We start from the raw sequence: 25133 nt of genomic DNA, 5'->3' as shown, positions 1-25133 counted from the left end.
AACACAGTCATAAGTTGAGGTGTTGATAACCCAGCAGTGGTTCAGTCTCAGGCTTCGTCCCTATAACAATCTCTGCTACCTCTGTCAAGTGTGTAGTTCTTGGGACAGGTTTCCTTTAAAATTCTTTCAGCATATTACAGCGCTTTCTTATTTCAGACTGGGCAATATGCCACTCTGCAAAAATCAGAGACCAACTCCTGGTGTGTGAATCCCATAACCGGCAAAGTTGTCCTACAACACTTGGGTGGCTTGGAGAACATCACATGTAAGTAGTGGAGCGTATCGGAAGGTTTGTTCAGAAAATATAATGTGTTCCGTTGACCTAAAAACAGAACTCTGAGTCCAGCTCTGGAGGTTGATGGAGTAGAAGACATGATGAAGCTTCCTTTTATTCCCAGGTCCGGGTCTTTGCATCAACAATAAACCTGGAGACAACGTTCTTGGTGAGCAGTATAGTCCCTTATGTGATGAAAATGGAAACCCCACCCAGGAGCAATGTGATCCTGAGACAAACCAATGTGTCTGTGTCTTCATACACGGGGAAGAGGCTGCGGGAACACAAGTGACCATGTCCGCCAAGCAAGGAACCATCTGTCAGGGTAGGGTGGTCTTTATATCAAATTAAAACAAAAAGTTATTCCTTAGATCCCGAAAAAAATTGAGGTATGGATGTTCAGGACAACATTATACAATTTACACAACTATAAAGAATGTTTTTGACTTTTTCATCAAGGTTGCACACTCAAACATTGAAACACTAGATAACTTTTTATTTAAAGGGGTTATCCCTAGATTAAAGAAGTATTTCAACTAATCACCTATACATAGGATAGTGGATAAATGTCAGATAGCTGAGGGTCCAACCTGTGGTACTGCCTATGATCTCGAGAACAGGGACCCCAGTCACACCTTGGGATGGTAGAACCTTGTAGGAGAACCGAAGATGGCTGATTGCTTCAGCACTTCCATAAACAATGAATAGAGTGACCTGAAACATGCACGGACACTTGCGTTCCTGTTTCCGAGATCGTGGGGGTCCAAAAAGTTTGAACCCCAGCAATATGATGATAAGGCCTTATTCACACGTCTAGCCTTTTTCACGATCCGCTATTTTTACTCCGTGATCTGTGCAACTTGGTCCGTAAAAACTGGTAAAAAAAAAAATAAAAAATTGGATAGTTTGCTTTGATTTGATCTGCGTTTTTCACTGTTTGTTCGGCACTCCTTCCATCATAAGAACTAAGGTCGGTTGTTGAGTGGATGAAGCAGTCACGCACACACTTGACCACCACCCACTTCATTCTATATGAGACTACCGTATGTGCTGAACTTTTCTTTCATTCTATACTGACTTTTCCTGCTGACCTGGAAATGTTTCGCCTCCGATAGCTCCACTTTGTCCGCTACCATTCGGGGCGCAGGATATCAAACACGGATCCGTTTTCTGTGAAGAGTTTTTGGAGTTGGGGGAGAAGTTACAGAGATGTCGGGTTCTATGTCACAAGGGCTACAGCAAAGTCTTTACCACCAGTATAATAACGTGTGACCCCAAAACTCAGCGATGGAGCCCACAGCCGCCTCATGTCCAGGCCTGTCAGAGTAAGTGCCTGGTAACTCTAGCACCCAGACTAGTTTTATCCTTTAGTCTCCCTTGGGCCACTACTTCATTACACACAATAAAATAGCTGCGTATATTAAATAATACCAATACTTCAGCTCAGCTCGTCCCGTTCTACGTCTATAGTAATGAACTTTGAACTTTCTACAGGGCCGGAGTCCTTCCAAACCATCCAAACCCAGGCCTGGTTCCAGCTCATGTTGCCTCCTGGTAAAATGTGCATGGCTGACTATGCCGGGGTACTGCAAGCTTTCCAGTCATTTATCATGGATGATCTGAAGTCCCGAGGATTGTGCAGCGTCCGGGTAAGAAGTTCTGTTCTTCTATGTTGCTTCAGCACCTTCAGTCCTGGAGATATCCTGAAATTCAGTACTTCCATGGGACTGGCCAAATCCAATAGAATGTACGAATGCCCAATGATTTCACTGGACGTCATGTGACTGTGGGAGGGTTTGGAGATGTGTTGTCCACACCAGACGACCCCCCCCCCCCATGTAAGATGCTTCACCACTACTGACCTGAGGTACTGATCTTCTACTCTTCTATTCCATGGAGCAGATACCCGCTTTTGGGAGTGCTAGAGAAGGACTTCTGCCCCTATGTGATAACTCCACCGTCTATGTTCAGTGTTTGTCCTCAAGTCGACTAGGAGTGAATATAACATGGACAGCTCAGCTACGACAAGTCCCAGAGTCCTCTCTGCCCAGTCTACATGACATCGGTAAGTACCCATATAGAAGAGAGTGCATGGTAGATCTTAGTCTCTAAGCTAGAGCCAAGTCATTAAAAAAAATCACCGCGGAATGGGGACCTCTGTAGACGTCACCAATTTGGTGAATGATCAAGTATCTTGAGATCTTCTTGGCCTCTGATTGACATTAGCCAAGCTTGAATCCATTCGTTGGAGCTTATTATAGGCTAACCATGGTGACCATTAACACAGTGCTGAAAATTAGTATGTGATAAAAATGTAAAAAAACAAAGATGGCGTATGTTTACTTATAGCACCCCTTTTCCCATTACATCGGGTAGGGTCAAAGTACTCATGTAACCTCAAGCACTGTGTCAGACTGGAAAGAATATATCACTTCCTGCAGGACATACAGCAGCTGATAAGTACTGGAAGACTGGAGAGCAGTAGCAAATCCCCATAGAATTCCTCTCCTGCTCCCCAGACTGGAAAAAATACAACTTCTTGCAGGACATACAACAGCTGATAAATACTGGAAATTTTGAGATTTTTTTTTACTAGAAGTTAATTAGACATCTATAGCACTTTGACACCAGTTGATTTAAAAGAATTTTTTTTTTTTGTGAACTTTCCCTTTAAGTCATCCATACTTGCAAAGCCTCTTACTAAAAAACATAACCACAAAACCCTTTCCTGTGCACATCTATTTCTGTACACAGTTTATCATTCTGGTCACAATGCTAATACAAGTATTTTTAACAATTTATTAAAAATAGAGACTCCCAAGTACTCTCACAATGACTCGCCTATGAATAGCACTGTATAAAGTTGCACCATCAAAGTGTCTGTCCTAAAGAAGTGGAGTCATAGTGAGAGCTGAGTGTGATGGCCGCTGTCACCCAGAGATCATTGCTATATTGATGACATACCGTTACAGCAGCAATTACATAATGGGGTAAATGCACACATATCGCAGTATAGACAGTCACACCATTATAGTGTTGGTACTCAGGATGCAGGGTCATAGTTAGATCCGAGTCTGATGACTGCTGTCTATTAGGGTGCGCTACATTGACGACGTTTACTAAGTTTCAATAGTAATAATTGTATTCTTATGTGATCGTTGAATTAAAGGGCGAGTCCGGGAGAGTAAAAATATAGTAAATCATACAGATTTGTTAATGACTTTCAAGTCTTCCAGTACTTATCAGCTGCCGTATGTGTGGTACTCAACCGGTGACGTGCTATGATGTTACTAGTGATGCCACCTCTGTCGTGGTTGGTCGGTTTTGTTGTACAGCTCAGCCAGTGATCATAGTGTCGTGACGCCAGTGCTTGTCCAGCACACAGGTATGATGTTGGTACCTGCTTTGTGTTGTGGCTGCCTGTACTCCCCAAAATGGTCGGTGACCTGTCGGGTGTGATGGGTCCCTTGGGCTCTTGTTATGAGTGGCAATTGACCCACCCGGATTATCGGTACCGCCACTCACAGAAGGGGGGAAAATAACCCAAGGTGTCTGGCTAGTGAGTATAGGTGCTGGTGGGGAGAAAAGGATGACTGAGTCCCAGTGATATAAAAATATAACAGCTTTACTGTCCAGTCTCTTGGTAGTACAATACACTTTAGCAGCAAATAGATAAATCTTTACATAGACTTCAGTGCTTGAGCTCGTTTGTGCTGAGGAAGTGCTTGAAGAAGTAAAGTAGAGGTAGTTGTAGCGGTGCTTGAAGAGTTGAAAGTAGAGTAGCTTAGAGGAGTTTGTCAAGGGAGTCCCCACCCAATGTAGCAATGTACTCTGCCGTAACTTGAGAGAATACTTTGGCGTAAGAAGTTTACTTGTACCCGTGTATAGACTTTAGTCTGACCACCTTCTGCCCTACAGTGTTGAGTGACTCGTCCTGCTAGGGTTATACAAGCCCCAGTCGTGATTTCCTGGGTGAAGCTAAGCTCCCGGGGGTGTCCCAGTTACCTGCACTGCGAGATAGGATACGTATATCTTCTGGTAGCTTTGTCCTATCCAGGCTAGTTCTTAGTTTTTAGACTGGTTTACAGTGTGGGCTAGGATGTTCCCAGACTCTTCTTTCTTTGTAGTGTTTAGCACTGCATAGTAGATATAGTAAGAGTACTGAAAGAACTAGGTGTCTCTAGTTGCATCCGACCACACGTGTCTTAGACTCAACCCAGACTGAAATGAACTGACCTGTCCCGGACGAGAGGCCTAGCAGACCCAGGCCCTGGCTTGGCTACAGCAAGGATGGCTGCCCTGTGTGTCCTTCTCCCGCGAGAATCTGGTAAGAACCAACGCTATACCTCCTCCCAACAAGTGACTACTTCCTACAGGGGCTAAGTAACCTATCCTGTGAGTGGTGGAAAGGAATGTGTGCAAGAGAAAGAAAAGAAGAGATAGGTTAGAAGTAGAGCGCATCTCCTATAGGTCAGCAAAGCATATGGTACACAAAGTGCTCCCCATCACCACTTAACCTGGAGTAAGAAGCTTTTTTGAGCGGTGCGAAGGAGAGATACAAAACACTCGTGGTGGGACACCACATATGTCCTGCAGGAAGTGGTGTATTCCTTCCAGTCTGACACAGTGCTACACAGAAAATGTTAAAGGGGTACTCCAGAAAAATCTTTTGTTTTTTAGACATCAACTGGGGCCAGAAATATAGATTTGTAATTTACTTCTTTTTAAAAATCTAAAGTCTTCCAGTACTTATCAGCTGCTGTATGTCCTGTGGGAAGTGGTGTATTCTTCTCAGTTTCACACACTACTCTCTGATGCCACCTCAAATCCCCATAGAAAAAACACTGTGTCAGACTAAAAATAATACACCACTTCCTGCAGGACATATAGCAGCTGATAAGTTCTGGAGGATTGGAGAATTTTAAATAGAAGTCATCGGATCTTGCAGTTACAGTCTACAGTATATGGTATACGTCACAGGCCTGCTCAACCAACCAGTGACTAATGCGAGTCACCACTGCTGGAATTCTGGAGACCAGAACTCCAGAGTCCCACAAAAAGTGAGGTAAGGGAGGTTTTTGTTTTTAACCCACACCTCCCTTTGTATTATATCTCAAATAAGGATACCTAGGTGCTAACCTAGGGCAGCATAATCAATAGCTTCTGATTAGCTTAGCATCACAGTAATATAATAAGGTAGTATAGAGGTATAGACAGTGAGAACATCGATGTGCTTACACTAAGGAAGTAGAGTCATAATGAAAGCTGAGCCTGATGACCACTGTCTGCTGGAGAACACTACATTCATGCCATTCCTTTGAAATTGCGTATGTCAAGCTTTTTTGCTTCTGTAATAATCATATTCCGAGAACTTGCAATATATTTCGTTTCTGCAAACCTAGGTGCCAGCCTAGTGTAGCACTAATATATGGGTATAGACGCCATCAATGCATTTATACTGAGGAAGGAGAATGGTGGTGAAAGCTGATCCTGATGATTAATGTAGGACAAGGAACGCTACATTGATGACGTTCTTTTTTAACTATATACACTAAGTCAGGCTTTGTTATTAGCCATATATTTTTTGAAAACTTCCATAGTCTTTAGTTAAGTAGCTTTCAGTAAATCCAGTGAATCTGAGGCTACTGTGTGGCAGTCTCAGAAATTGATGCCAGCTCCAGAGCTGTTGTAGAATTTGACAATGATTTTAAACCAATATAAATCAGGAGCAAACTTGCACACTTATCTCAATACCATCAATGTAAAATTGAATTAAATGTGCAGGCAAAAGGTACAAATCATTGATTCACAAACAGTTATCCTCCAGCACTCAGGAAAGGGAAAAACCATCTGTGGAGGAAACCTCTAGGGGAACCATGGCTGAAGGATCGCCCTTTCCTTGTATTTAGAGGTTTAATGCCAACCTGTAACTCAAATTCATAATAAAATTATACATCACAGATATAAAATGAGGGTATCAAACAATTATGAGATACAATAATAAATGCACCATTATACAGTTAATAGATAAACAGTTGTAGAACTTTAATTAGAGCAAGGAAGGCAGAAAGAACTGTTTCATCCAGTTATTCTGATCTGGGCAAGAGGAAGAGAGTGAAAAAACAGGAAATTACTGTACATTTATATTCTATTCCTATATCCTACCCTCATAGTAGAACACTGTGCACTTACATACTCCTTCGTCTTAAAGCAGAACTACAGGTGCCTATATCTTTACCACCATAAAGACAAGAGAGCTGAATCGGCTTTGCATCGCTGTGTCCCCCAATGAGATTACACGTCTCCAAGGTGTAAGCCACAATCCCTGGAGATGTGTGTGACCTCAGAGGGAGGCATAGAAGGGGGAAGAAGTATACTTACCAGTCCCGAACCTAGGCAAGGAGCTGTTAGATATACAGAGAGAAGAAGTGGCCAAAAAGCTAAACTAAGCAATTTTCTGCCACGGCTGAGCAGATCGGGTCTTTAGAGCAGGCTTTAAAATGTATCGTTGTCAGCTATCAGGGTTATCTGTGAAGGAAAAAAGAAAACTGACAGTACAGATATTGGGGTCTGGGATATGTATATATCCGTGCTGTCAGTTTAAAGATCACAAGCAGCAGTGTATACTTACCATCTGTGCTTCTTGTGATCCGACATCAAGGTCTCCAGTCCTCCGGCTGTATCTTTAGGCTCCGCCTCCTCCAGAATGATTGACAGTTGGAGGAGGTGGGGCCTGATGAAACAGAAAGTTCCCGAAAAATCGGAGACTAGGATGCCAGATCTCAAGCAGCACGAATGGTAAGTATACGCTGCTGCTTGAGATCTGTAAACTGACAGCACAGATATATACCTATCTCAGGCCCCAATATATACATAACCCTAACCCCAATATATATACATATCCCAGACCCCAATATGTACATATCCCAGACCCTAATATATACACATCTGTACTATCTGTTTCCTGGGCTGCACGAACGATACAAGGATCATTTGTGCAGCCTGTGCACCTTGATTTGTTGTGCCATGCAAAGGCACTGCAAACAAGCACCGATCTCAGTAATTGAGAAATTTTATAGAATAGAATCTTCACCAGAACTGTTGTTGTGGTTGTTGTGTTGCTGATCCACCAACCTCTTGCTGCCACATTGCAGAGAAGTATCCGGAGAATCACTTTCCCGACGACTAATGACATTTCTGCAAATTACTCAATTTCCGATGCAAGAAAACAAATCTAGAATTTCACGTGTCTGAGTTCATATAAAGTATAATCCTGGATTTAGAGGAAAGAGCAGGATTAGGACTGAGTACAACTTGTCTACAGGCGGCCGTCAGTCCTGACGCCAGAACAGTGGTTCATCCCAACAAGTGTAACTTGTACTGAGTGTAATAATACTGTAATACTCTGAGTGTGATTTATAGAGAGAGATCTATGTGCGCTGTACAGATATATTTTATGTGAACTCCATCCACAAGTACAGGCTATACCCACAGAGACAACCAAGGCTACCAGAGTGTCCCTGATAAGCAGTGTCAGTATAGTGCCCCCTCATAAGCAGTGTTAGTATAGTGCCCCCTCATAAGCAGTGTTAGTATAGCGCCCCCTCATAAGCAGTGTCAGTATAGTGCCCCCTCATAAGCAGTGTCAGTATAGTGCCCCCTCATAAGCAGTGTCAGTATAGTGCCCCCTCATAACCAGTGTCAGTATAGTGCCCCCTCATAACCAGTGTCAGTACAAGCTCATAACCAGTGTCAGTATAGTGCCCCCTCATAAACAGTATCGGCACAGTGCCCCCTCATAAGCAGTGTTAGTATAGTGCCCCCTCATAAGCAGTGTAAGTATAGTGCCCCCTCATAAGCAGTGTCAGTACAATGCCCCCTCATAAGCAGTGTCAGTATAGTGCCCCCTCATAAGCAGTGTAAGTATAGTGCCCCCTCATAAGCAGTGTCAGTATAGTGTCCTCTTATAAGCAGTGTCAGTACAGTGCCCCCTTATAAGCAGTGCCAGTATAGTGCCCCCTTATAAACAGTATCAGCACAGTGCCCCCTCATAAGCAGTGTCAGTACAATGCCCCCTTATAACCAGTGTCAGTGTAGTGCCTTCTCACAGCAGAGACAGTATAGTACCCCCTCACAAGCAGTGTCAGTATAGTTCCCCCTCATAACCAGTGTCAGTACAGTGTCCTCTTATAAGCAGTGTCAGTATAGTGCCCCCTCATAAGCAGTGTCAGTACAGTGTCCTCTTATAAGCAGTGTCAGTATAGTGCCCCCTCATAAGCAGTGTCAGTACAGTGCCCCCTCATAAGCAGTGTCAGTACAATGCCCCCTTATAAGCAGTGTCAGTACAGTGCTCCCTCATAAGCAGTGTCAGTACAATGCCCCCTTATAAGCAGTGTCAGTACAGTGCTCCCTCATAAGCAGTGTCAGTATAGTGCCCCCTCATTAGCAGTGTCAGTATATTTCCCCCTCATAAGCAGTGTCAGTATAGTGCCCCCTCATAAGCAGTTTCAGTATAGTGCCCCCTCATAAGCAGTGTCAGTATAGTGCCCCCTCATAAGCAGTGTCAGTATAGTGCCCCCTCATAAGCAGTGTCAGTATAGTGCCCCCTCATAAGCAGTGTCAGTACCTTGCTCCCTCATAAGCAGTGTCAGTACAATGCCCCCTTATAAGCAGTGTCAGTACAGTGCTCCCTCATAAGCAGTGTCAGTATTGTGCCCCCTCATTAGCAGTGTCAGTATAGTGCCCCCTCATAAGCAGTGTCAGTATTGTGCCCCCTCATTACATAGTAACATAGTAACATAGTAAATAAGGTTGAAAGAAGACAAGAGTCCATCAGGTTCAACCTAGGAAAATCCTACTGTGTTGATCCAGGAAGGCGAAAAACCCCTATGAGGCAGAAGACAAACGCCCCACCACAGGGAGAAACTCCCCCCCCCCTCCCCCCTCCCCCCTCCCCCGACTGCAATGGCAACCAGAACAATCCCCGGATCAACGTATCACCAGAAATCTAATGCCCATAACTTGTAATATTATATTTTTCAAGAAAAGCATCCAGGCCTCCCTTGAACTTATTTACTGAATCAGCCATGACAACATCATGTGGCAGAGAGTTCCACAGTCTTACCGCTCGTACAGTAAAGAACCCGCGTCGATGCTGATGATGAAATCTTCTTTCCTCTAGACGTAGAGGATGCCCCCTTGTCATTGTTACAGACCTAGGAGTAAAAAGACCACTACAAAAATCTCTGTACTGTCCATTCATATATTTGTACATTGTGATCAGATCGCCCCTAAGACGTCTTTTTTCTAGCGTAAATAACCCCAAGCGTGATAACCTGTCCTGGTACTGTAACCCACCCATTCCCTTAATGACCTTTGTTGCCCTCCTCTGCACCCGCTCTAGGTCAGCTGTGTCCTTCTTATATACCGGTGCCCAAAACTGTACACAGTATTCCAAGTGTGGTCTGACCAGTGATTTATAAAGAGGCAAAACTATGTTCTCATCTTTAGCATCTATACCTCTTTTGATGCATCCCATTATTTTATTAGCCTTGGCAGCTGCTGCCTGGCACTGATCACTAAAGTTGAGTTTACTGTCCACCAATACCCCCAGGTCCTTTTCGGAAGTAGTTTTACCCATTGTTTTATTATTTAGCACATAACTGTACTTATTATTTCTATGGCCCAAATGCATAACCTTACATTTATCCACATTAAACTTCATTTGCCATTTCTCCGCCCAAGCCTCTAGCTTCTCCAAATCCCTCTGTAATATGATATTATCCTCCTCTGTACTGATTACTTTACCCAGTTTAGTATCATCTGCAAAAATGGAGATTCTGCTCTGTAGCCCCTCTACAAGATCATTAATAAAAATATTAAAAAGAAGTGGACCCAACACTGACCCCTGTGGTACCCCACTAGTAACTAAAACCCAATCTGAATATGTTCCATCAATGACCACCCTCTGTTTTCTATCACACAACCAGTTACTTACCCATTTGCATACGTTTTCCCCGAGTCCCAGCATCCTCATTTTGTAGACCAACCTTTCATGCGGCACAGTATCAAATGCCTTTGAAAAGTCCAGATACACAACATCCACAGCCTCCCCCAGGTCCAGTCTATAACTTACCTCTTCATAGAAGCCGATCAGATTAGTCTGACAGGACCGATCCCTCATAAATCCATGCTGGTGCTGAGTCATAAGATTATTTTAATTAAGATACTCCAGTATAGCATCTCTTACAATCCCCTCAAATACTTTACCTACTATAGATGTTAGACTTACAGGCCTGTAGTTTCCAGGATCACTCCTTGACCCCTTCTTGAATATTGGTACCACATTAGCTATGCGCCAGTCCTGTGGAAGAATCCCTGTCGTAATAGAATCTTTAAATAATAGGAATAACGGTCTGTCTAACACAGTATTTAATTCTTGCAAAACTCTAGGATGGATACCTTCTGGGCCCGGTGACTTATGGATTTTAATATTTTTAAGGCGTTTCCCCACTTCTTGTTGTGTTAGGCAGGTGAGATTTATAGGAGGATTAACATTATCCCTAGTCATATCGTCTGTTATGGGATTCTCCTCTGTGAATACAGTAGAGAAGAATGTATTTAGTAGATTGGCCTTTTCCTCTTCCCCCTCCACCATTACACCCAGATTATTTTTGAGGGGACCAACATTTTCGGTTTTAAGTCTTTTGTTATTTATATAGGTGAAGAACATTTTGGGATTTGTTTTACTTTCTTTGGCTATCCTTCTTTCTGTTGCTATTTTTGCTTCTTTTATTTGCGTTTTACACATTCTATTCTTCTGTCTATAGTTGCTCAATGCTTCCCCACTACCTTCTTGTTTTAGTTGTCTGAATGCTTGTTTCTTATCATTTATTGCACCCCTTACAGCTGTAGTTAACCACATTGGATTTCTCTTATTTCTACTACGTTTATTCCCATATGGTATGTGTCGTTCACACGATTTACCCAGGATGCTCTTAAATATGTCCCATTTCTCTTGTGTACTTTTATTTCTGAAGGCATTGTCCCAGTCTATGTTCCCAAGGTCCTCTCTTAGTTTTTGGAAATTAGCCTTCCTGAAATTTAATGTTTTTGTAGCCCCTCTGCTAATCATTTTATTGAAGGATAATTGAAAACTTACTATGTTATGGTCACTATTACCTAGGTGACCCCCCACCTCTATTTTTGATATTCTGTCTGGCCTATTGGTTAAGATCAGGTCCAGAAGGGCCCCCCCTCTTGTTGGTTCCTCTACTAGTTGGGAAAGGTAATTATCTTTTACTATTTCCAAAAACACGCTTCCCTTCCTGGAGCTGCAGGTTTCTGCTTTCCAGTTGATATTTGGGTAGTTAAAGTCCCCCATAATAATGACTTCCCCCTGCTTCGCTGCCGCATCTATTTGTCTTATAAGAAGATTTTCTGATTCTTCCACTATACTTGGCGGTTTATAAATCACTCCTATAAGAATTTTATTATTCTTCGTCCCTCCCCTTATTTCTACCCAAAGAGACTCCACATTATCATCACATATATCCTCCCGCAGAATAGGCTTAAGGCATGATTTAACATATAGACAGACCCCTCCCCCTTTCTTATTTTTACGGTCATTTCTGAATAGACTATAACCCTGGATATTAACAGCCCAGTCATAACTCTCATCCAGCCATGTCTCGCTTATCCCCACTATATCATATTTCTCTTCAACCATTATGAGTTCTAATTCCTCAGCTTTATTAGTGAGGCTTCGAGCATTAGTATACATACATTTAATATATTTGTCCATATTCCCTTTCCTTTTATCACTAGTGACTATTCTAACCCCTCCCGCCGCTCCACCCCCAGTTCCATAATCTAGGCCCAGCTCTCCATCTACTCTGTCTTTACTTACTATATTGTAGTTGCCCTCCCCCCCGGTCCCTAGTTTAAACACTCCTCCAACCTCTTAGCCATCTTCTCCCCCAGCACGGCTGCACCCTCCCCATTGAGATGCAGCCCGTCCCTACCGTAGAGCCTGTAACCGACCGAGAAGTCGGCCCAGTTCTCCATGAACCCAAACCCCTCTACCCTACACCAGCTCTTGAGCCACTTATTTACCTCCCTAATCTCCCGCTGTCTCTCAGGTGTGGCTCGTGGTACAGGTAATATTTCGGAAAATATCACCTTGGAGGTCCTAGTTTTAAGCTTCCTGCCTAAGTCCCTGAAATCATTTTTAAGGACCCGCCACCTACCTCTAACTTTATCATTGGTGCCAATGTGCACCATGACTGCTGGGTCATCGCCAGCCCCTCCCAGTAATCTGTCAGCCCGATCCGCGATGTGACGAACTCGAGCGCCAGGAAGGCAACACACTGTTCGACGATCCCGGTCTTTGTGACAGATTGCCCTGTCTGTCCCCCTAATAATTGAGTCCCCCACTACCAGTACCTGCCTGGCCTGCCCTGAACTCCTGTTTCCCACCTTACTGGAGCAGACACCCCCCTGGCTTTCAGAGGCAGTGTCCTGCTGCAGCAATGCCACCCCTGAATCAACATCCCCCTCATCCGCCAATTTGGCAAACTTGTTGGGGTGTGCCAGATCAGGACTGGCCTCCCTCACACTCTTCCCTCTACCCCTTTTTCTAACTGTGACCCAACTAGCTGCCTCTTCCTCCTGTACCTCCATGCTATCACTCTCTCCCCCATCTACCCCTTGGAGTGCTTGCTCAGTCAGAAGCAGACCCCTTTCCAGTTTGCCAATGCATCTCAATCGTTGCAGCCGCTCATTTAGATCCAGGATCTGGGCTTCCAAACCAGCAACATGCACACATCTCCCACAATGGTATGCACCCTCGATCGGTTGATCAAGGATTGCATACATCGCACAAGATGTACATTGGGCCGCATTGTCAAACATGGCTCTCATTTATATGGGGATATTATGTATAAAGAAAGAAAAAACAAACAAGCAACAAAAGCAAACAATGTGTTCAAAAGCAAATAAACAATTTGTTTTCCTCTAAAACTCCCCGAATCTAAAGTCCCAGAATATTAAAGTCCCACACTTGAGACAAAAACACACTTTAGATCAAAAACTCGCACGCTCCAAAACTCGCTCACAATACAATATAGAAGTACTTAGCTTGCAGAGTTTGTTGCTTCTGGCTCCTGTGTTGGAGAGACTGGCAGGCTTCACACAGATGTAATTTATCAACTCTTAATTAGCAATCAGTGCCCTCCCCTTCCACCTGTGTAACCTCCAGCAAGCTTGTGTATATACAGGCTATAGTAATGTGTCCCAAGTAAACCAGATACAATGTATATAACCTCTAGGAAAATAAATACAGATAAACTAATCTATAGTACCTTGCTATATACTATATGTGTACAGGGATTTGTTATCTATAAACCCAGTAAGGACAGATAGCACTCAGTAACAGGTATGTTATACACTCCTTCCCAGAATATTAAAGTCCCACACTTGAGACAAAAACACACTTCAGATCAAAAACTCGCACGCTCCAAAACTCGCTCACAATACAATATAGAAGTACTTAGCTTGCAGAGTTTGTTGCTTCTGGCTCCTGTGTTGGAGTGTGTTAGCAGTGTCAGTATTGTGCCCCCTCATGAGCAGTGTCAGTATTGTGCCCCCTGTTAAATATGTTGGGTGCGCTGTAGAACATGTTGCCGCCATATAACTAATAGAAATGTTTCTGGTCACATGATTGTAATGACTTCCATTTTCCCCCTAACAGACGCGGCTCTGGCTGCCGAGGACTTGGTCGGGCGCCTCTTATCTCTTGTCAGAACTGGCAGCTTCTCCCTGAACTTGGATTCCAAACCATTTGTGGCAGATAAATCCGATTTCCTCCCGGAAGACGCAGCCTCACATCTCACACTCGGTTGTACTATGGGATTCCAGAAAGTTCTCAGGTCCAGGACAGAGGAATCCGGGGATGTGGGAGGCTGCGGTACGTGGTGCTGAGGAAACCTGTCATTCCTTACAATGGAAATTTACTATTTACTAGTCCAAACACACAGAATGTTCTGATCCTGAGCTCGTATCCTCCAGTCACATCCAGAGCTGTATTCAGACTTCTGCTGCTGACAATGATCAAGCTGCATGATGACTGCTGTCCCCTGGTCTGCACTGAGCATGCTCAGTTGGCTGTAGTTAGATGTTTTGGTCACATTGTTTTTTGTCACCAAGAATGCTAACTGCACGAGTCGATATACATGGATAAGCTCTACAAATTAAACAAACACAACACCGACGCGTTTCAATGGTCCAGATCAAACATACAGCAAATAAATATGGATGCAACTTATGTAGCGAGGGACACTCTTCCAATGTATTAGGTCCACATGATCACTGAATCTTGGTGCCCCCGCTATATAAGTTGCATCCAGATCTATATGCCGTATGGTTTTGCCATGATGAAGATCTATACTATAGAAACACGTTGGCATTTAATTTCTTTGTTTTTAATAAGCGCAAAGGAAACCTGTTTCTAGACTCGTATAAGATAGTTGGTAGGCGGTCTGGATATTGTTCTCCTGGATCCTATATGGAGGGGAGCTAATAAATATGTCTGTAATATCACACCCTATGACCAGGTTATGTGTCTCTTTGCAGGGATCTGTCCAGCTGGAAGTTACTCCGTGTCTGGGGAGTGCACACTGTGCCCTGTGGGATCATATCAGGAGAAAGCTGGGGCTGGAGACTGCCTGCGGTGCCCTCTCGGCACTACCACCCTCTACTCTGGGGCTTATAACCGCAACCATTGTAAGTCCACAAAGTAACTGATCATAGGGCTTCACTCTTTGGGACCCCCCCCCCCCCCCTTTAAGGGTCTTCTGTCCCCTCCTCTTAATGGAGCTATAGTCAGATCCACTGATCTCAATGAACACCATGTAATGCTTCATTTCTCCTGTGGTGGCGCTGTGGGGCAATTGATCACTTTCTCCTCCCCATTGGCACTTTAGGCTGCAGTATCAGATACAATCCATAGATAAGAGTGGAGCTGTTTCTGAAATGAGGCAGCCATGTTTTCCCAGTCCTGCACGACCCCTGAGTGAACCGTCACTTTAAGAACCATATGTTGAATTTGGAGAAACTTGTTACATTGTAGCTGATCAGTTCAATATGATTCCATGTGCTTTATCAGCAGAAACTCCGGAAGGGTTTGTGTTACAATTGGATACGTGTTCCTTATCCCATGGCCCCCATATGAGAGGTGGGGCCCGCTTTATGGGATGATTGATAGGTCTGTGATAGGGACGTTGTATGGAAAACGTGTATAGGTCACATTGGGATACTCGGAGAGTTACAGGATAAATTCAGGGGTGGATATGGGGGTTTGTGTATATTCTTAGCTGTGAAGAATTGCTTATAGGATTCCCTATAGGACTGACACATTGGCTGTGATTGGTTGCTGTGGGTAGTTTGCACCAGTCTAAATTTTACACCCTTTGATAAATCTCCCCCATTGTGTTAAAATATCGAAGTCATGAATGACTGTGGTCCAGTAGCGTATAAGATATGTTCACTGTAGTGGACATTTGCTTTGGTTAAAGGGGTTCTTCACCTAAAAAATAAGCTGATCACATGGTGCAGTGATCAGCTGGGGAGGAGCCTTGCAGCAAGTGCTCATCCTTCCTGCAGTGCCCCCACTGGAGAAACCAAGTATTACACAGCTGTCATTGAAATCAATAGGTTGTCCTATCAATGGGTCCTCCAGTGCAAGATACATGTATTCTGCTCAGCTTCAGAATGTGAGAGCTCATGGTAATCATGCATAGAGCCCCAGCTTCCTGGACTATCCATATTTAATATGTATATTGCATTCATATACCAGGTGTCACCAGCTGTCAGAGGAACCAGCGAGGGTTACAATGCGACGATGGAGGGCGATACCTCCCGTCACAGAGAGATGCAGCAAATAACAAGTATTTCTGTGCTGACACCTCTGGTGAGAAACTGATGTGGACGGAAAGTGACCGGAAGCTCACAGAGGATCAGTGCTTATGTGAGTAGCTGCAAGAAGTCGTCTATTGCTTCCTTGTTACACTCACTTTTTCCATTTTTATATATGTAAATGACAGAATCTATGGGAGAAATGATTATACTCCAGAGCTGCACTCACTATTCTGCTGGTGGGGTCACTGTGTACATACATTACATTACTGATCCTGAGTTACATCCTGTATTATACTCCAGAGCTGCACTCACTATTCTGCTGGTGGGGTCACTGTGTACATACATTACATTAGTTATCCTGTACTGATCCTGAGTTACACCATGTATTATACCCCAGAGCTGCACTCACTATTCTGCTGGTGAGGTCACTGTGTACATACATTACTTATCCTGTACTGATCCTGAGTTACATCCTGTATTATACTCCAGAGCTGCACTCACTATTCTGCTGGTGAGGTCACTGTGTATATACATTACATTACTGATCCTGTACTGATCCTGAGTTACATCCTGTAATTCTTTTTATTAGAAAAATATAAAACTTAACAAGTAACTACATAAACATAAACGCGGCTCCATCAGCCAGAACAAAAACAAACACAAAGCTTTCTGCTTATAACAAAAACAACACATTAATAAATACTTAAATAATGTCTTTACAGAAAGGAAATCATCCCTCACACCTGCCTCACCGGCCAGTCCAGCTTCATTATAAGATACTACCAAAATCCCCCAAACTTACAACTATTACTAACCCCACCACCACCACTACTATCTACCCCACACTCACACCTCACAGCACACAGAAATTATATAGTAAAGACCAAAGGCCAAAAAGCTATAACATGTTTGAGCCATGCTTGACTCTAACTTAATACAGTCCCTGCTTGGACATAACTGAACAAAATAAGAAAACCAAAACTACACAAAGCTTTTTTCTTTTTTTTTTTTTTTTTTTTCTCTTCAACACACACACAGCACCCCCCTACTCACACACACCCCAGCACAATTCACCAACCAAACCTCCCATCCCCGTATACATAACTCCCACCTAACCCCCCACCACCACCACACACACACACACACACACACACACACACACACACACACTAGACAACTTTAACAGTTAAGAAACTATCCCCAACTAAAACTATCCTAACAAAACCAAGTTAGAACAAATACTAACTTAAGAATACCAGGTCTGGCTGCCTTATATACTTAAAGAAAATATGATGATAATATAATAATAATAATAATAATAATAATAATAATAATAAAGTATACTAATAAACAATAATGCAAATAATAATAAAATTATAGCAATCAAATTACATAAACCTATCTAATATTCTAACTACAAACCCCATCACCCACACCCCAAATCTGGACATGAGTCTGGGTCCATAAGTTCAGTTCTTGTCCCTCAGTGACTCATGCCAGAACCCCATCCAAGGAAAAGCATACGATGTAAACCCCCCATCACCCCTCCCAACCTATCCTATACCCCATACCATATACAATAACTATAATTGTCCATAGGGCTTATCCAGCCCTCAACTTACCAAACTACCTAAAACACCAACACCACAACACATAACAAAAAGGCTCAAGTTCGGTAGCCTGTAAGCCCTTTACTGTTTATAACTGAATAGAAAATTAAAACAAAAACCTAAAGTGTCATGCACAGCCCCCCACCAGGATCGGAGGATGGCAGACCGGGTACCATAATAGGTTAACCTATCCCTGACTATTCTCCCTACCCTCTCCCTACTACTATCCCTAAATATTAATCTAACCCTCACACTCTCCCTACCTCTGTCCCTATCTACTCTGTCCCTAACCAGAATTATGGTCCCTCACCCAGTGGGCTCAGTACCTAGGGCACAGCGAAGGAAAAACCTCTCCACAGGAGAGAAGCCCTACTGGTACCCAGCCTGCCATACTCCAAAGACCTGATCTTCCCAAGGTCACCAGTGATGTTCCTACAGACCTCCACCTCGGAGAGGACTCTACGCTGTGTAGATACTAGACACCGTGCGTTCCACGTGTGGTACCTAACTACTATGCTGACTAAGAATAACGTGCAGCGATCTCGGCCACCCAGGTTCCTGAATACTCCATAAGCCCACTCCGGATAGGCGAGACTGACTAACTGACTCCAACCTATGGAGGCGCCCACCCTGGTGTAAACCCCTATATTGAAGGGACAATGAAGCAGGAAATGATCCATACTCTCTAGCGTATTCCCACACTCCTCTCGGGGACACCCCCGATCATCGGAGCTCCTGCACTTCAAATTGTCCCTCACATATAGCTTCCCCTGGAAGCAGCGCCAGGCCAAGTCCCAAAACTTCTGGGGGATCCTCTTTGAATTCAAAAGATTTAACCCAACCCTCAGATCCTGACCTGGGCAATCCCTGAGCGCCAGGGGCTTCTGGAAATGGGTCAACAGAACCCTTTGGTCAAGGAATTTCCTTGACTGAGTCCTGATCTCCCACATTCCCAGACCCCACCGACGTATCATCTTCAGAGTCGGGGTAGCGTAAGCCGGGAGATACCCATGGGGCGTACGAAGGTCCTTCACTCGCCCTCCTGTCTCCCATTCCTGGAAGAAAGGCCGAAACCATTCCCTGCAGGAGAGTACCCACGGAGGAGCCCTCTCTTTCCAGAGGTTTGCGATGTTAACTTTCAAGAAGGTGTTCACTAAGAACACCACAGGGTTCACCATAGACAAACCCCCAAGTCTCCTCGTGCGGTACGTAACCTCTCTCCTGACCAGGTTCAGCCTATTCCCCCATAACAGCTGGAAGAACAGGCTGTAGATCCTAGTATAGGAAGCCTCTGGCAAGATACATACACTGCCCAGGTAGATAAACAAAGGGAGCAGGTACGATTTGATCAGGTGTACCCTTTCCCTTAAGGTTAAAGACCAACCTTTCCACTGGTCCACCTTCCGAGTGGCATCCTGGAGCCTACCATCCCAGTTTTTAGTGGGGTAATCACCCTGGCCAAATGTGATGCCCAATACTTTTGCTGACTCTTGGGGCTCTGGAAGGGTGCCCGGGAGATCAAACCTGGGATCTCCCCCTCCCAGCCAGAGACTCTCACACTTAGCCTGGTTGATCTTGGACCCGGACGCCTCCGAGTAGCGCTCCACTTCAGACATCACCATATCTGCCTCCCCTCTCGAGGATACAAAAACAGTGACATCATCAGCGTACGCTACCACTCTCAGGGTGGCTTCTGGTTCCTCCAGGCTCATCCCGACCCCTGCCAATGGTCCACAACCAACCCTCCTAAGGAAAGGGTCAATCGCGAACACATACAACAGTGGGCTCAAAGGACAGCCCTGGCGAACCCCAGACCCAACCTCAAAAGAGCGGCCAGACCAACCATTCACCAGTGGGAAACTCTCTGCCCCTGCATACAAGATCTTAAGCCAATTGACAAAAGTATCTGGTAGGCCATATCTCCGAAGGACGGACCAGAGGTACTCGTGGTTCACCCGATCAAATGCTTTGGCCTGATCCAGGGACAGCAAGTACCCCTTCCAAAGACCCGCACTACTCCGCTCCACTGCCTCCCTGACACTAAGGACAGCACTTAAGGTGCTTCGGCCTGGAACAGAGCAGTGCTGAGCCCCCGAAAGGAGCCGGGGTGCAAACTTCACCAGCCGATTAAACAGTATCTTGGCCAGAATCTTCCTGTCCGCATTGAGAAGAGCTATGGGCCTCCAATTCTCATTACGGCTCGAATCTTTACCCTTTGACAGAAGAATCAGGGCTGACCTCCTCATTGACCTCGGCAGAGTGCCCGAGGAGAGACACTCATTGAAGACCTCGGTCAAGAGGGGAACCAAGAGGTCCCTGAAGGTCTTATACCACTCAGATGTTAAGCCATCTGGACCTGGCGACTTCTTGAGGGCAAGCCCTTCAATCGCCAGTCTAACTTCCTCTTCCCTGATCTCTTCTGCCAAAACATCAAGAGAGGGGTCTACCCCTGGCTCAGAAATGGCTTCAGCCAGGAAACCCGACATCACATCTCGATCTAGATCCTTCCTCCCCAAGAGGTGTGAGTAAAAGGATCTGACGACCTCCAGGATCCCTGATCTGGACCGGTTCAGAGATCCCGTACTATCAACCAGTCCAGTCACAATCTTACTACTCACTGACATCTTACAGTTTCTGTAGGGGTCGGGCGAGCGGTACCTCCCGAAATCCCTCTCAAAAACTAAAGATGCGTGCCTATCATACTGACACCTCATGAGCAAGGCTTTCACTCTGGAGATCTCCTCTCTACTACCTCCAGTCGAGACGAGATGCTCGAGTTTCCTCCTCAGGCCCTGATACACACGATACCTATTCAGGGATCTGAGGCTCGAGAGCTGGCGGAAGAACCTCGCAACCCGCTTCTTGAATATCTCCCACCACTCTGACTTACTACTACATAGGCCCAGTAGAGGTACCTGACTCTGAAGAAAATCCTCAAAGGATTGTCTTACCTCTGCTTCTTCCAGGAGGGACGAATTCAGCCTCCAGTAGCCTCTACCCATCCGGGGGGTCTCTGAAACATTCAGGGAAAACAAAATTAGACAGTGGTCGGAGAACTCCACCTCAACCACGGACACTGCGGAAGAGACGGCTTCCTCCTTTAAATAAAACCTGTCTAATCTAGACCTGCAGCTACCTCGATGATAGGTGAAACCCGCGTGGCCCGAGGGTGTCCGGATGTGGGCATCCTCTAGGCGAGCCTCCCTAACTATACTAATCAGGGCCATGCTATCATAAGCCAGCTTGTCTTTGGCGCCTCTCCTGTCCTGAGACCTCGTGATAGTATTGAAGTCTCCACCAAAGATCACCTGCCGACTCGTAAAAAGAAAGGGCTTAATCCTCATAAAAAGGCTTTTACGGTCCCACTTAGTTTGTGGGGCATAGATGTTAATGAGCCTGAGCTCTTGCCCCTTCATGAGGACATCCAAGATCAGGCACCTCCCCATTTCCAACTCGATAACCCGTCTGCATTCTACAGGAGCGGTAAAAAGGACCGCCACCCCACTATACGGCTCAGCCGCAAGAGACCAGTGTGAAGGTCCATGCCTCCACTCTCGCTTGGCTTTTACTAGCAAGGCTTGGTCTGTCAACCTGGTCTCCTGCAAAAACAAAATGTCGGCGTTAATACGACCGAGAAAATCAAAGGCTGCAAACCTAGCCGTATCCGACTTAATGCTGGCACAGTTAATGGATGCCAGAGTCAATGGGGTGAGTGCCGCCATCATGGGTGATTGAGTTGGACAGCCTTGTCTCTTTATTTCCTACCCTTCTTTTTACCACCTTCCCCATCAGAAGAAGATCCTTTTGCCTTCTCTTTAACCCGCTTTAAAGATGCAGACATATCCATACCCAGATCCTCATCTCCTGACCCAGGGGCCACCTGACCTCCCAAGGAAACTGCCTCAGAAGGAACAGGCTCGGCACCTCCTGGAGACCTCACCGTCTCCAAAATCAGTCCCTCAACCTCGGATTTGCCGAGGGCCTGATACCTATTGGACAGAACGATCAGAGGGGGGTCAGTCAGGCTTTCCTTTGGCACTTGGCCCGCAACACCGGAGGACAAAGAAGAAGATGCCCTAGGCCCCCTCTGGCTTTGCCTCCTACTGTCGCACTTACGTTTTTCATTTTGCCCTTTCCCACCGTCCTCATCCAAACTTTCATATTGGGAGGAACTGGAGGAAATGGCTCTCTTTGCCTCCTCTTTACGAAGTCTCCTTATCTCTTCATCTAACTCGATATCCTCTAGAGCCTCAGCTGTTCCCTCTAAGCCGACATCTGGAGCAGGACCACTGACTACTCCTGCCACCAGGGAACTTCCCAGGTCCCTGCTCCTTCTGCGCTTCTCCTCTCGCCTTAGCTTAGAGGGGGTCTTGTTTTTTACCTTCTTCACTGGCACTAGTGCCCCTTCTCCTCTGCTGGTCCCTTCCCCAGGTGAGGCAACAACAAGGCTCTCCCCATCTTGGGCGGCCGCAGCATTGGAGAATGAGCGTGGACACCTGCTAAATGGGTGACCAAGGTCACCACACAGGTGACAGCAAATCCGGCCACAGGCGGCAGCCAGATGACCCTCCGCACCGCACAATGCACAAATCAGCTTAGTGCAGTTTGCACTAAAGTGGGTGGGATCACCACACCTGTGACACAGCTTCGGCTGCCCCTGATAAAAGACTTGGATCCTATCGCGTCCGAGGAAGGCAGCAGATGGAATGTGTGCGACAGTGTTGCCTGAACGACGGAGGCGGACGGAAAACGTCCAGGCTCCGGACCAAATACCATGCTCATCCAGATTTTTCTTGGGGATGTCCGTCACCTCCCCATACCTGCCTAGCCAGGTCATGATGTCATAGCAAGAAAGGGACTCGTTGCGCGTCAAAACGGTCACTTTCTTGACGGAACTCTGACGGGATACCGCCTTTACAGCGAAATCCCGCCACACAGGCTCATCCTTCACCAGCTCGTGATTGGACCAGAAGAGCTCAAGTCCCTCTGGTTTCACAAAGCTGATGTCGAATTCAGAGGTACCATAGGGGTGGATCAGGGCAAAGATGTCATTCGCCCTGAAACTCATCTGGAAGAGAAGCTCCACCACCTTTGCCCTGGATGGGCACGCATCACTGCCTCTCCATACCAGACGGGCCACGTTCCTACGGCCAACCTCCTGCCCGGATGTCGGAAGGGACCAGACCACTTCCCCATTATGCTCTCGGAATGCCCCAAGCCCATGTCTTTCTACATAGAAGGACAGGTCGACCTCCCGGCCCTCTACTTGGAGCGTTCTGTCTCCTCTCCTTAACGCCTCCAGGAGGCGCCGTTGCAAGTTACCTTCTCCTGGATTAGGAGATGAGGATCCCCTAGTTCCCCCAGCAGTGACATTGGCATAGCTCCTTACTGGAGCAGCCACCACTGGGGGGGCAGCCGGACCATCCCCACTCCCCCCAGCAACCACAGAAGAAACAATAATATCAGCATCAAATATACCCTGCCTAGCTGGGCTGGACTGGCCTACCTGTAGTCTGGCTGGCTTTATTACATTACCATGAGATATAGCAGATCTGGCATTAGCAGTGGCATCCTTGGCATCCCTGGGCACATTTGACTGGGCAACAGTCTTCCCCTTAACTTGGGGAGATGCAGCATTTCCACCTGTCCGGCCCTCAGCCTCAGCCAGCACCTCTGCCTCAATCTCCTGCACCGCCTGAAGCATAGCTTTATTAATGTCATGTCCATTGGTGTGTACCTGCGGCACCAGACAGGCACCTGACTTAGTGACAGTCTCTTTATCGCTGGCTCCTTCCCCAGCAGTAAGATCCACCAGAGATGTTTCTGCATTTCCGGGGGCACAGACGACCCCTGCGCCTATATAGGAGTGCCCCGTTACAGCAGACACACTCATCGGACCACTAACACCTCCTGGCAACTTAATGACACTCCTCCCCTTGCCTGCAGAGGAGTGACCTGCAGCACAGCGACCGCTGCCCACCTCAGTCTTATCGCTGGCACTTATGCCTTCTCTCGAAGCCTGGACACTCCTCCCTTTGCCTGCAGAGGAGCGCCCTGCAGCTCCAGGTCCACTCAAAGGATCACGCACAAGCTTGGTTTTGATGCCCGACCGCCCGGGCAATGTGCCAGCCGCTGGCACTGGGACACTCCTCCCTTTACCTGCAGAGGAGCGCCCTGCACACGTCACCTCAGCCACCAAACTGTCCGGCCCCCCGGCCGCTCCTACACCATTACCGACCTCACTACCCTGACCAGCGAGGCCGGCGCTCTCCGCCATCTTGGTTGTACTCTTACTGGCTTTCTGGCCCCGCTCCACAGTAGCAGAAGTGGGGACAGTCAGATTACCAGTATCTGCACCCTGAGACGACTTTGCAGCAGCCCCAGACTGCACAAAGGGAACATACACAAGGTTCACCTGCTCTGCTGGCTTCTTCCTCTTTTTCTTGCTTTTTTTCTTCTTTTTAATTAACTCCTCCTTCCCCAGGTCATCTCCAAAGCTGAAGTTCTCCATGTGCACTGGGGATTCAATCTGTTTTATTTGTGCAAGCAGAGCTCCTCCAGAATCGTCATCATCATCATCATCATCATCCTCTGTAGAGCCTTCTCCTGAAGATGTCGGTAAGGCCACTTGTCCTGCAGGTAGACTCAGCTGGGACTCATCCACCCCTTGTGCACTGGAAGATTTTGTAGCCAAGTCCTCCAGACTCGCTGTCACAGGGGTCTCTCCAGCTTCCATATCTTCACCTTCCTCTTCCTCACTACTGCTCTCACCATCCGCAGAACAATCACCCCCATCCTCCTCCTCCCTCTTTGGGGATTTCATCCTGGCAAACCTGTCTTCATTGAGGAGCTTCTCTCTGAAGACATCGCTGCCCTCCAGGATAACTATTCTCTGCAGCTCCACATCTGTGATCTCCTGCTGAAGAGACTTCACCTTGGCTGTGAGTCCAGGCTTCTGTTTCTTTGGGGCTGAGCTGGCTCTGTGTTTAGCAAAACTCAGGTCGTCTCTTAACCCCTTCAGTCTCTTTCCAAGCTGCTCATACTCAGCAAGCTTTGCAGCTATTCTGGAGCCATAGGTGGCTGCAGACTCTTTGGGCCCCCTGAGACCCCACTGCTCCACCACCTGACTCTCCTGGGAGCCCCTCCGTGCAGCTGCACCTGCACCCCGTCTTCCGCTCACCTTGCTTGCAGGCTTTGTATCAACATCAGAAACCTTGCGGCTTCCATCCGTCGCTGGAAGGGCTGGGTCCACATTGCTGCGAACCCTACTAGATCTTCTTACCCCTCCAGCCGGAGCGCTGGCCGGTAGCTTACTCTCTACACCCCCCGCCGGC

At 46.2% G+C, this 25133-nt stretch overlaps 1 protein-coding gene across 6 annotated transcripts in view; it reads left to right on the top strand.

Annotated features, from left to right (window-relative positions):
• The window catches only part of TG (thyroglobulin), a 135036-nt gene that overhangs the window by 12863 nt on the left and 97040 nt on the right, over positions 1 to 25133 (top strand). For 5 of the 6 annotated variants that reach the window (XM_069957077.1, XM_069957079.1, XM_069957076.1 and 2 more), the window contains 8 exons: positions 157 to 265; positions 399 to 599; positions 1390 to 1599; positions 1769 to 1923; positions 2177 to 2339; positions 14025 to 14240; positions 14906 to 15055; positions 16128 to 16298. In XM_069957077.1, the coding sequence (XP_069813178.1) occupies positions 157 to 265; positions 399 to 599; positions 1390 to 1599; positions 1769 to 1923; positions 2177 to 2339; positions 14025 to 14240; positions 14906 to 15055; positions 16128 to 16298 (1375 nt within the window). The remainder of the gene's footprint in view (positions 1 to 156; positions 266 to 398; positions 600 to 1389; positions 1600 to 1768; positions 1924 to 2176; positions 2340 to 14024; positions 14241 to 14905; positions 15056 to 16127; positions 16299 to 25133) is intronic. The other variant, XM_069957078.1, reaches the window with a different exon arrangement.

The sequence above is a fragment of the Dendropsophus ebraccatus genome, chromosome 2, assembly GCF_027789765.1.
Source record: "Dendropsophus ebraccatus isolate aDenEbr1 chromosome 2, aDenEbr1.pat, whole genome shotgun sequence".
NCBI classification, from domain to species: Eukaryota; Metazoa; Chordata; class Amphibia; order Anura; family Hylidae; genus Dendropsophus; species Dendropsophus ebraccatus.
The sequence above is the reverse complement of the archived record's forward strand: the minus strand, read 5'-3'. Positions and strand labels throughout refer to the sequence as shown.